This window comes from Sceloporus undulatus, chromosome 1, assembly GCF_019175285.1.
Source record: "Sceloporus undulatus isolate JIND9_A2432 ecotype Alabama chromosome 1, SceUnd_v1.1, whole genome shotgun sequence".
Lineage (NCBI taxonomy): Eukaryota > Metazoa > Chordata > Lepidosauria > Squamata > Phrynosomatidae > Sceloporus > Sceloporus undulatus.
The window spans coordinates 58939110-58951839 of NC_056522.1; the positions used below are offsets into that span (position 1 = coordinate 58939110).

General features: G+C 40.1%; 1 protein-coding gene across 3 annotated transcripts in view; it reads right to left on the bottom strand.

Moving 5' to 3' along the window:
- Window positions 1–3652: 3652 nt before the first annotated feature.
- GPATCH11 (G-patch domain containing 11) overlaps window positions 3653–12730 on the bottom strand; it is a 12528-nt gene continuing 3450 nt past the window's right edge. For 2 of the 3 annotated variants that reach the window (XM_042451740.1, XM_042451750.1), the window contains exons 4-9: window positions 12005–12046; window positions 11792–11912; window positions 10552–10642; window positions 8427–8534; window positions 4549–4630; window positions 3653–3855 (exon numbers count right to left, since the gene is read on the bottom strand). In XM_042451740.1, the coding sequence (XP_042307674.1) occupies window positions 3800–3855; window positions 4549–4630; window positions 8427–8534; window positions 10552–10642; window positions 11792–11912; window positions 12005–12046 (500 nt within the window). In that variant the 3' untranslated portion in view covers window positions 3653–3799. Of the gene's footprint in view, window positions 3856–4548; window positions 4631–8374; window positions 8535–10551; window positions 10643–11791; window positions 11913–12004; window positions 12047–12730 lie in introns of those variants that run through there. The other variant, XM_042451760.1, reaches the window with a different exon arrangement.

A 12730-nucleotide genomic window follows, 5' to 3' on the forward strand; every position in this document is an offset into this window, starting at 1 on the left:
AGTGCAGAAGACCCCCAGTTCCACACTCATCTGATAAGGGCCACAGTATTCCAGGCAGGGCCTAAGCAAGGCAGAATAGAGTGGCACTATTCCTTCCCTTGATCTAGGCACTATATTTCTATTGATGCAGCCTAAAATAGCATTGGGCTTTTTAGCTGCACATCACACTGTTGACTAATATTCAGCTTGTTGTCTACTAGGATTCCTAGATCCCTTTCACATGTAGTCTCATTCAGCCATGTGTCCCCCATCCTATATCTGTGCATTTTATTTTCTCTACCTAAGGGGTAGAATCTTATCTTACATTTGTCCCTGCTGAAGTTCCTTTTGTTAGTTTTGGCCCAGCTTTCTAATCTATTCAGGCCATTTTGAAATTTGATTAGGGAGTCTTTCTAATTTGGTGTCATCTGCAAATTTGTTAAGCATGTCCTCTGTTCTTTCATCTAAGTCATTGATAAAGATGTTGAATAGCACTGGGCCCAGGACAGAACCCTGTGGGGCTCCTCTGGTCACTTCTCCACAGGATGAAAAGGAGCCATTGTTGAGCACCCTTTGGGTTTGGCCGATCAAATTCACCTAAGTTACATTGTCTAGCCCACATTTTATTTGCTTGTTTGCATGGGGGACCTTGTCAAAGGACTTACTGAAATTAAGATATGCTGTATCTACAGCATTTCCTTTGTTACCAATCTAGTAGAAAAGTGACAAAACTATATAGCATCCAAAGGTTTTTCCAGATGGAACAGTAAAGGCACTTCTTGAGAAATTCAGTGTTCTCTACCCAAGAAAGGAGCAGTTAGCATTGCATAGGGTGGGGCAGCCTGGATCTCAAGGGAGGGTGAAGCTGAAATTACTGTATATTACTTGTCCTTTTTTGCCCTTTGTCTGTGGTCCCCACATGGCCAAGGAGGGGAGTGGCCTCTGCCTGCATTGCTATTCCGCTAGAACAGTGCTTTGTATGTATAAGGAATTTAACAAATTCCCCCAAATAGCAGAATCAATCTAATGTAATGACTAATGTAAAATTTGCATGCATGATTAATGCATAAAATTTCCTGTCCTAAAAGTATCAATTGGCAGTGTGGGATCAGTGTAAGAAATGGATATACGTACATAATGAAAGACCCATCAGACATACCTGCTTGAAAGCATTTTTGATGCACAAACAGGTCCATTATTTTGTAGGTGGTGATGGGAATATTGAGATAACTACTCTGAAATCACTTCCTGCATCCCTCTTCTTGCATTATCTTGATGATAAAGATGTCCAAGTTGAGCAACATGTAGAGGTTGCCATCTCAGTATAAGAAAAATCCAAAAATCCTTTCAGTGGTTTGGTTCAGGCCAAAGAAAAGGCAGAGAAATGTGCAAGCTTTTGAGGTCTCATATTTCTTCATTAGGCTAGAGGTGGGGCTTACTTGCTATTGTTTACATGCCACATGCTGACCTCTTGGGAGAACATTCAGTGTGGGTTCTTAACTAGATCTAATTTATGCTAGGAAATTTCTGTGAAATAATTTTAACGAATATGTTAATCTCTTAAGGAAAAACTTTTTACTGAAATTTGGCATCTTGCTCATTCTTGAAATTAATGCTGTACTGTTATAGTTATGTATAAAACTGATGTCACTGTCTTATACAATTGCTTTCATCATTCCAATAAACTGAATGCTTGAAAGAAATTAGGTCTAAATGCCCTGAAGACACTAGATCTCATTTAATCTTGGAAGCTAAGTGTGGTCAAGTCTGATTAGTACTTGGATGCAAGACTGCCAATGAATACCAGATGCAGTTGGCTATGTTTTAAAGGAACTGGCAAAATCATCTATGAGTACTCCTGGCCTAAGAAAACCCTATGAATTTTTTGGGATTGTCATAAACTGATGGACAACTTGAAGGGGTACACACATACACAAAACTGCTTGATCATTTCTTCACAGAATATCTTTCACTAGGAAAGATTTATATATCAACAATGTTTCACTTAAACCTAATTTTTGCATGTCTGCTGAAAGGCACTGGCATTTTACCATAGTCTCTTTAGCTTGCAGCTGAACCAGTTTTCTCAACATACAGTAATCAAAACAATCTGGGAGACAGTCCATTTTCAGACTACAGTAGTCTCATTCTAAATAAATAAAAGACATAGAGCTTTGCACTGTTAATCTAGGCAAGCATGAACTCTTTAAAGAGCCGTTTTTCAGTGGGCAAGATTTGTAAAGTCTGCTCAATTGCCCTAGTTAATTGCTGGCTTGAATCAAGTGGTGTTACAGCTGAGTATTGATTTGGGATTGTGGGCCCCATACAGACAGGCCAAACTAAAGCTGCTTCCAGTCACTTTGGAGGTATGCTGTTTAAATGATGCTTGCATCCTAAGAGTCCGGAAGCTGCACCAAAGCTATGCTCCAGTCCTTAGGACTAGAGTGTGGCTTTGGCATGGCTTTTGGACTCTTAGGACACATGCATCATTTAAACAGCATACCTCCAAAGTGACTCGAAGCAGCTTTAGTTTAGCCTGTACGGGGCCTCAATTGCAAAATTCAAGTTTCAGTGTGCTTCAGTTCAGAGTGGCATAGGCCAAAATACTATTTAGCCTTACAAGGATGGGACTGAAAACTACCAGAGATGATGGAGGTATCCAACTCAGCACACACACCGTGGACCAAAAAGTGTTTGTCGTGTTTCACTGGGGTAGGGTAGCGGGGGTTGGAGATGGGCTGGGATCCTGGCTAACCTGCATAGGAAGACATTGCACTGCCAGGCAAATGAAGGAACCTGTACTGTAAAGAGGTATTATGTAAGCTGGAAATAAGTACAGCTTTATGCACAATCATGAGTTCCCCAACTGGATGCTGGGTATAGTTCTTTTATTCCCCCTCTATTTCAAGAAAATTATCCCAGTCTGATATTTTCCCTCTTTGTGTAATTTAATATCACTTTTCCAAGCAAGCTGCTTATGCTACAAGAATTTCACCTTACCTAATTTTACAAAATTACATTTCTGTTAGATGAATCAGCTCACAAGAGGATTGGAGGGGGGGGGGTTGCACATATAAAATGGATGGCCTAAAATGAAGACACCTATCGGGATTTATCTCTTGCCTCAGTAGAGCTTCTTCATTTTAAATGAAATCCTCATTGTTCCCATTATACACTTCTAAGTGTGAACCACTTCATCTATGTTTTTTAAAAATAATCTACTAAACAAAATGTGCTAGGCAAATGTCTTCAAGCTACCAATGTGTATACAAAATATATTTAACAAAAACCACTTTAAGTCAATGAAATGTTAAAACTTGATAAAATCATTGTTATAACATAGCCAAATTGCCAAATATGAACAGTTTGGTCAATAGCAAAATGTTCCATTACTACGTTTATTCTGAAGAAAGACCTACTGAGTTCAGTAAGGCTTACTCCCAAATATCAGCCAGGTCTGCTGCCCTTTTTCAATAAGATCATTACACCCCTAACGTAATGAGCAGGTACCCGGCTTGAAATGGGGGAGAATGGCCAAATCCTCTCAACTGCTTCACTGTTGTTGTTTTTGAAGAACATAATACTTGCACACGTAACAGCTCATTACTCCCACGTTCTGTGGCGTTGGGAACAAATCCTTCATATTCATTCCTCCAAATGATCAGGAATTCAGTAAGTTGCCAATTTTAATCGTATAATACACCTCCCAAATACTATAAAATGATGTGGTCTTCCAAATTAGTCCATAGTCCCTGGAACCCAGATCTTTCCATAGACCTAAAACAGGCCTTTTGCTTTCTTGTTTTGCTTCTTAAGAGCATTACTCATGATCTGTAAAAGTGTCTCCAGGGCAATTTGAAGATAGATCTTCTTGATCTGTAAATTATAAAAACTTAGATTATATACATCTCAGAATAGATAACGTTACATTAATATTATGGACAAAGAGCTTTGTAAAGTAAAAAAGAAGAGTGACAAGACAAACGAAGTATGTAAACAGAACAACCGGCTGAAATTAATTCCAGACATATTTAGCACTTTCCTTTTTCCATTTAAATTTCACTAACCAAGACCAAGAGCTCCCATTTATTATGGTGAGAATTCTTACATGCAGCAAGAACAAAATTTAAGAACTTGGGTAATATTTGAAGTCTTATAAGCAGTTTCAAAAAGCAAGAAAGCAACAGAATAATAAACAACACTGAGATAAAAAGAGACTACTTGTGGAACAGCTCTTTCCCCTCCTTTTACACTGCTTGAGAAAGTTCTCCCAGCTTTCCAAAGCAAAGGGGGGGGGGATCTCTGCTGGTAGATGCTGATCCCACAGGAGGAGGACACAGCTGGATTTTACCTTATCAATATAATGAGCAAATGCAATAAATCAGGACATTGATGATGTTCAAATAGGTGACTTTGCCTTGATCTGAAGATGAAATTTGTACAAAGAGGAACAGGGAATGGATTTTCAGGTTCGATGAGAGCCCTTTTAGTGCTGACTTGGAGAATTGAGAATTACTACTTCAGAATTACTACTATGTATTTAAAAGGGAAAAAAGGATTTCTGCTTACCTTCATAGGCTGTGCCGCACCAGATGCAATAGAAATATTCTTTCCTTAAATACTCTGTCAAAATTCGTAACTTTTCCAATTCCTGTTTAAAAAACAAAACAGCAGAATTACTGTACATATTAATATAAAACCCCACTGAAGCTAATCTAGCATTCTGAGCAAGATAGATGTGATCTCAGATTTGGAAATGGGAATATAAACCAGAATCCTGTTAGCTCTTTATGCAGGAGTAAATGCTAATACACAAGTGGCTGCCTTCCATTATGCACAACAGTGGTATTCTATTCAGTATTATGCAAACTCTCATACGCCAGCATAAATTGTTTCACAAGTGGCTGCATCACCTTGGAGATTCTGTAAGTGAGCTGGTTCTTACTAGTGGGTGATTAATTGGATTGATAATGTGCATGACTAGCTGTGCAATGATGCAAACTACACCAGTGTAACATTATATTGCCCAAGTGATGAACAGGATCTTGGCCATTATCTTTAATGGGTGGGATCCAGACCATCCACAGGACTTTCCTGCTGGACAAAGGAAGGAGGCATATTGGCCAATTCGCTTTTTCATTTGTTGTATTTCAAAAGATGCTCAAGGTTGCCTCCCTTGCTTCTTCCAGCAGGAAACTCCACTGGATTTTGGTTCCTTCTGTTCATGGAAGGGCAAGTTTATGTCCAATGCTATCTATGTTAAAAAAAATTACAGTTTGAAAGGCTTAGTTAATTAAATTTTAAAGCAGGTCACACCTTATAGCACACTATCATCAATTACTTCTTATTTTGGTCATTAACTTTAACCGCCATGGCTCAATGGAATATGGAATTATGGGATATTTAGTTTTTCCTGCCAGAGCTCTGGTGCGACCCTTCTGTCCTATTCATCCCCCCCATCCTTCTGTCCCATTAGCATTCAGCCATGGCAATTAAAATGGTGTCAAATCGGGTTATTTTTTAGTATGGATGCAGCCCCAAGCACACTACTTAGCTTACTCAGGGTGAAGGTGCAAACTGCTTTCTGTCTTCAAATAAATAGTAACATGTTAAGTGAAACGAGACACAAAATATTCACTGAAGCTTGCCAACAGGATATATGTTACTGAAATAAAAGTACATGCAGACCAATGTATTTTCATCCACCCCTTTGATTTCAAGTGCAAAGTCAATGCTAACTGTTTTCTCCAATGGATGTTGCATACAATGTTTACACGAATCCAAGTTATTCAGAACATCCCCTAAGAACACTTTTTGAGACCAAAGCAAAAAGGAAGGACAAGATCCATCAAAGAAAGGTGAGGAGATATAAATGCAAATTTCCAGCTATCTTCAGTGATTTCATAAGCACAACCAAAAAGCAGCCGTTGGAACAGAGCAATGTATGCCATGTGACAAAATACTGCCTAAGAGAAAAATACTTAACAGAGAAATCTTGAAAATCTACTGCAAAAAGTGTCAGAGATAGCATTTCATAAATTTTTTTAAACTTTGCTATCTGGACTTCTCTGCACATTTTGTTTTATTCATAGGTAGCAAACATATCAGCAAGGCACGAAAAATGGTAAAAAAACACAGTATTTTATCACAAGGAAGCCCAGTTAATCAAATCCTGCTTTTCTGCCGCCCCCCCCCCCCCCCGCTCACTGGTAAAAGCAAACAACTCCCACATCACATTGATGCCTGAGCAATGGAGGTTGAGAGAACGAAGGTGGATGGAGACACAAAGAAGGCATACTGTTCTGCCAAACCTACATTATTATTAAACAGAAACAGGACTACAGTCATCCCTCTGGATTCACAGGAGTTAAGGGAATAGGGCCACTGCAAATATGGAAAATTCACAAATAAGGTAAACCCTTCCCATCTCCCCTTTGATGCCTGGGACGGCTGTCTGAGACATAGGAGGGGCCAGAAGGAGCTCGCCTGGCTCTTCCTTTAACCGGCTCTAGGAAGCCAGTTAAAGGGACAAGAGGGCAGGGGAAAAGAGGCACACGTGCACACCTGCCTCTTCATCTCCCTGCCTTCCTGTCCCTTCCCACAGCCAGAGGATTAGGAGGGTGTGAGGATGAGGAGAAGCAGGTGTGTACTTCCCTCTCTCATCTCCCCACCCTTTTGTCCCAAATAATAAAAACCGTGAATCTGAAGTCCTTGAATCTGGAGGGATAACTGTACTAGAAAAAAATATAAAGGTCATCTACAGCCAGGCTGACTCAGGGAGAAGCACAAAGGCTCAGATGGTCGCTCAGAGGGCGACCAAAATGGTGAAAGGTCTGGAAACCATGCCCTGTGAAGGGCAGCTTAGGGAGCTGGGTATGTTCAACCTGGGGAAGAGGCGGTTAAGAGGTGATATGACAGCCATGTTTAAATATTTGAAGGAATGTCATACTGAGCATGGAACAAGCTTGTTTTCTGCTGAGACCCTTGTGGTCTCTTTCAATGCTATGATTCTACCTAGCAACAGACACAGCCAGCTATAGAATCTGGAAGCGCTGATGGAGATATTAGCTGAAGTGGAGAAAAATGGAGAAAATCAAGTTCTGAGACAACTGCCATTGCCTAGCCTATCATTTTAATCCCAGTGCTCAGAAGCTTAGAGGACCTAGCTTTACTACAGAATTCACCTGGAGATAATTTCTCTATACTGATACAGACAAAACTGATTTGTATTCAACATCCTCACACCTTCTGCTTACTTTGAGGCATATATTCCATTAATGACAGCAACTATTCTGATTTTTAAAAATGTCTTCTAATGACTGAAATTAGTCACTTTTTTTTTTAACCAGGGGCTCCATGCACACACTGTTGAGTTTAAGTAAAAAAATGGCAGTGACTCAATAGGTCAGCAACACTGTTCCACCTGGCCTGATGTTAGACTTGGAAGTTACCATCTCCATTAGGTCCAAAATGGGCCATAGTGTTACTAGATATGGTGACAAAGTTGAGTTTAGTTTTTTGTAAAACTGAACATCAAGGATATTCATGTCAAAGAGGAGGCACCTTATGTTTATTTTATTTTACTATTATTTTCAGCATTCTATTGCTGTTCTGTGCCTTCAAGCCATTTCTTATGGAAATCATATCATGGGTTCTTCTTGGCAAGATTTGTTCAGAGGAGATATGCCATTGCCATCCCCTGAGGCTGAGAGCATGTGATTTGCCCAAGGTTACCCAGTGGGTTTCATGGCTAGGCGGGGAATGCAGCCCAACACTCAAACCAGTATGCCACACCGGCTCTTTTACCAAATCTCAAAATGCTCCTCTTGCTGTTTCCTTGTTTTGTGAATGACTGTTGGAGAAAGCTCTAAAAACATAGTGTGTTAGATATCTATTTATGTTCTATCTATTTAGTCTAATTGATTTAATAGTAACAGAAAAAGAAAACATATTCGCTAGAGTGGTTAAGTCTTGTAGCAAAAAACCAAAATAATATCTTAATCAGATCCACCACCCATAAAGCTTCTTTAATAAAGGAGGAGGACAGTATATGCAGCCTGGTAGTAAGCTGAACAGAAGGAACAGAGAGGAAAGATAGCCAAAGAAGAGTACCACCAAAAAGGAGCACCAAGTTGGATGTTAGTCTGATGTAAAGCTTGGAAAAGTTACATATTTTTTTGGACAACAACTTCAGAATTCCCCACCCAGCATAGCCCTGATGCTGGCCCACAGCTGGTGGTGGAGGGGTACCTGTTTCAGAAGGCAAACAGCAAACAGGTGTGAGAGCCCATCTTAACACAAGAAATCCAAGCATATATTGGGCAGAAGGTGAAAAAGGTCACAGCAAAAAGATCACAACATTATTTGACATTAAAGATTCTTGATGTTCACCCACATGTTATCTGCTCTACAGAGTTGCTTAAAACAATACTGAAAGAGAAATTTACTCCGTGTTCTTCTTCTTCTTCCTCTTCCTCCTCCTCTTCTTCCTCCACATCTTCTTTTTCATCCTTTGGTTTTATCCAGTACCAAATCTCCTTGGGGATTTCAAGGCCCTTAAAAATGAAAATACAGAAAGAAATGACATTCTACTTGGGCAGTTCCTCAGCAATTTGGTAACCGAAAAATATATATGCTAATTTCATTTAATATTTTGAATACTCTAAAATAGTAAAATACTCTCTAGAAAAAATCTGCACCATGTCTACATGGTATATACTTCTTAGGAAATAATATATGTTCAAAATACACTGTAGAAATAATCCAGTTTGAGACCCCTTTAATTGCCCTGGATCAATGCTAGGGAATTCTGGGAACTATAGTTTTGTGAGACATTTAACCTTCCCTGTCAGAGAGCTCTGGGGCCACAAGAAACTACAATTCCCAGGATTCCCTAGCACTGAGCTAGGGCAGTTATAGTGGTCTCAAACTGGATTATTTCTGCAGTATGTTTTGGACCTTAATCTTATAAACTCAGGGTGTCCAGCTGTCCTAATCACAAAGGATAAGGCACTGTGAAATGTAGGGCATTCAAGAAAAATGTAGGACATTACCCAAAAAAAAAAGTTAGAAACACATCAATATAAATATAAATTCATGCTTCTTAGTGATGCTCCAAATGGAGGACATTTTGAAATTCTTCATGGACAGAAGACTGAAATGTAGAGAATGTCCTGGAAAAGGAGCACCTCTGGTTATCCTGTACTGTATAAACTACCACTACCCTTCTATCAGTGGCTCCAGAAAGCCAGCAATGGATGTATTTTTTTGTATTTTTGTTTTCAGCCTTTCGTTACAACTCAATTAGCTTAAAATGGTACTATGTGGCTGGAAGACTAAATATATTTTGTTGAAGTCTGGTAGCTTTTGCAGACTTCCAAGTCTGTAATATGGGGTTGCCAGGCAAGATACCCATATTGAATCCTAGGACATCAAGTACATAAAAACATTAAAAAGAGGGGTGTAAAAGTCATTTTCCCTTATTCTCTACAGCAAACACGGCAAATACAGTTGGACCTCAACTTTCATGGCTTTGATTATTCACAAGTTTGTCCCTTCCTCCTCCCTTTCCAGACTTTTCCCCACGGGGAGAAATGTCCAGAAGGAATGGAGCAGCCAGGAAGGGTGCGTGAACATCCCTCCAGTTTTTCTCCATGCTTTAGCCAGCTGCAGGAAGCTGGCTATAGCACCGAAGGAGGAAGAGGAGTGCATGCACACGCTGCTCCCACTTTCCCTCACTCATTTGTCGTTTTTCCACTTTCACAGGGATCCTGTGTCCCTAACCCTGCAAAGATGGATGGCTGACTGTAGTTTCTTTTTAATGCATAGATAAGAAAAGTGATAAATTAAATCTGATTAAAAAAAAACAGCAGTTTCTCTGAGCACGATTGTGCAAAATATCAGATTTTGCAAATCCTAAGCAAATATAAGCCGTCTAAAATTCCAAAGGCGTTTACACATGATCTGTAAACTTGGTGTAATCATCCCTTTACACTGTAAAGATCATGGCGGGTTATAGACCGCCACTTGGGACGTCCGCAGGACGTCCCATTTTAAAAAAGGGGCGTCTCTTCTAGATGCCCCTGGGTCTAATACGGACTCTGTCCGTACAATATGGCGCCGGCCGTTCCACACGGCTGGTGCCATCTTTACATATGGGACGCTGTGCGTCCGAACGTGTCGCGGCGCTAATGACGTCGCGAGTGCGCCAGCGGCGCCTCACGACGTCATTAGGGTGCCGCAGAAAGAAGCTCCATTTTGGAGCTTCTTTTTTGCTCCGTAAGAGAGCCGCGCAGTGTGGCTGCGATGGCTCCCTTACGGAGCAAGCGGCGGCGGCGGCAGACCGCCTCAAAGCGGCGGCCTATAACCCCACCCCCGAGATGTTTTCCCAGGACACCCCTCCCCCCTCCGCCACCGCCAGTCCATTCTAATTTTTATACCTGTGGCAGGAACTTCTGAAGATTTCCTTAGCAAACTCTTTGCAGCATTGAAAAGCTAAAATTTTCAAGGATGAGCAATTTTTAAAGTATTATTTACATCCCTATTAAAAACAGTTTTTAAATGTAAACTTACCTTTTGCATATCTAATTGCTGACAGGCTTTCTGACTTTTCTGAAGGTCCCGCTGTACTTGTAGTTGCTCTTGTTTTGTCTTCAGTCTCATTCTTTTAATTTAAAAAAAATAATAAACATAACAGAAGAGTATCACTTTTCAAAATTAATTAAAAAATAAAACACTTTCCACGACTGAAACTAGTGAGAGATACTGCTCTATCAGCAAGGGCTTTAAAGTTTTCACTCTGAAATATTATGACAGAGTACAGTGGGATTCAATGTAAAAACATTCAGTGAGCCTGAAAGGAAAGGCTAGGATTCTAATGTATACTTACAGTGTCTCTCCATGCATGAAAGCATTGAAATTAATACTGTTTGGGCAGAGGATCCATGTATAACATTCTCAAACAACATTTAGCTGAGCTTCTCTTAGGGAAATCATTAGAAACCCCCCCCCCCCCATAAAACTTGCAAGTCAGCATTATTTGGATTTATAGCTCTAACCCAGGGGTAGGCAACCTGCGGCCCGCGGGCCGGATGCGGCCCGGCGAGGCCTTGGGACCGGCCCCAGCCCGGTCCTGCCACCGATTGCAGCTGGGGCCTTTAGGGGGCAATTGTCTATAGAAGCCTCAGAAACATGCATTTATATTAACATTTTTTAAAAAATCAGCAAATTTTTTTTGCTTGTCCTCCATTTTTTTTTAAAAAAAAGTGTCTCCCATTTGAAAATTTTGTCCTACATTTGTCCTGGTTTATTTATATATTTAATTTTTTTTTTTTAAAAAATTATTTAATTATTTATTTTTTGGCTTTGGCCCCCCAGTTGTCTGAGGGACAGCAACCCGGCCCCCGGCTCAATAAGGTTGCCTACCCCTGCTCTAATCTATAAGTGTGCTTTGAGTTTATGCATGGTTTTTCTTTGTTGGATTAGTTAGAAAATACAACTCTACAAAAGAGACAGGCAACATGGCACCAGATAACAGTACCATTAGCTGTGCTGGTTGGAGTTGTACTCTAAAACATTTGGAGGACTTTGGGTGGCCTACCTTTCCTTTATAGGTTAATCTATCCCATGACACATCCATAAGAAACATTTCCCATATCAAGTTAGATGTTCAAAGAGCCCCACATAATTGGAGATTCCAGGAATTAAATCCAGGACCCTCTCCATGCAAAGCGTGGGCTGCACTGTCACCCACTGCACTGTCAGCCTTCTAAATATACAAGTGTCATTTGCTGATTGAAGTCTTGAACATTACTTGAAGAGGTCAGCCGTCTGTTGTTCTGCTTGTTGTTTCAAATGCATTTTTCTTCTGTAACTTTCCAGGTTTTCAGCAGCTTTCCGTTTTTTTACTTCTTCATGGCCAAGCCCACTCCGACCTGTTCCACAATTGAAAGCACTGCTTTAACAAATTGAGCTGAACCATGTTTGAACTAAAAATATTAAAGAAATTTGAAAATCTGTCACAGACCTGTGGTAATGTTCAGAGGAATGGGCTCAACAATCCCTTTTCCTGCAGAAAATGAAAGCATTCACAGTTGGTGTTAAAAAGCACCCATCACATGATATAAGTACTATCTTGTGCTGCTTTGCTCTTATTTTTCACATATATTTCCAGTTGCAATTTTTTTCTTTCTGGATCACTAAAAGGACATTCCCTAATGGATCTAATGGCTTGCCTTCTCTGGAATTTGATTGAACACTTAAAACTCCTACGTTTCTTCAACAGTGCTGTCTCTGTCAGCTCCTTTCAAGAGGCTATGCTACTATGATATATATTATATTGGGTTCTAGTCCTTTTTCAAATTGAAAACATAATTCTTTCTTTAACATGATGTTAAAACAGGAATTGTTTTTCCTTCACATCAAGGGACTGCAGCAAACAGTTGTATAATGGCACACAAAACTTGCTCACTGTACAAATCCATTCCTTTTCCACAGCAGCAGCAGCTGAAGCAATGCTTGATCAGTCCATTGCTAAGGGTGACTCTAGCTTTCTCAGTTTACTGGCAGCTTCATCATTTTCAGGAAGCGGATTTTGTACAAACACAAGTTACACATGGACCTATTTTTGTGTCAGGGTGGGTAGGCTGTGGCCCTCCTTGTTAGGTTGAAATTCCAATGATTCCCCATCACTGATGTGGGCTAAGGCTGATGACAGCTGAAGTCAAGCAATATAATAATAATAATAATAATA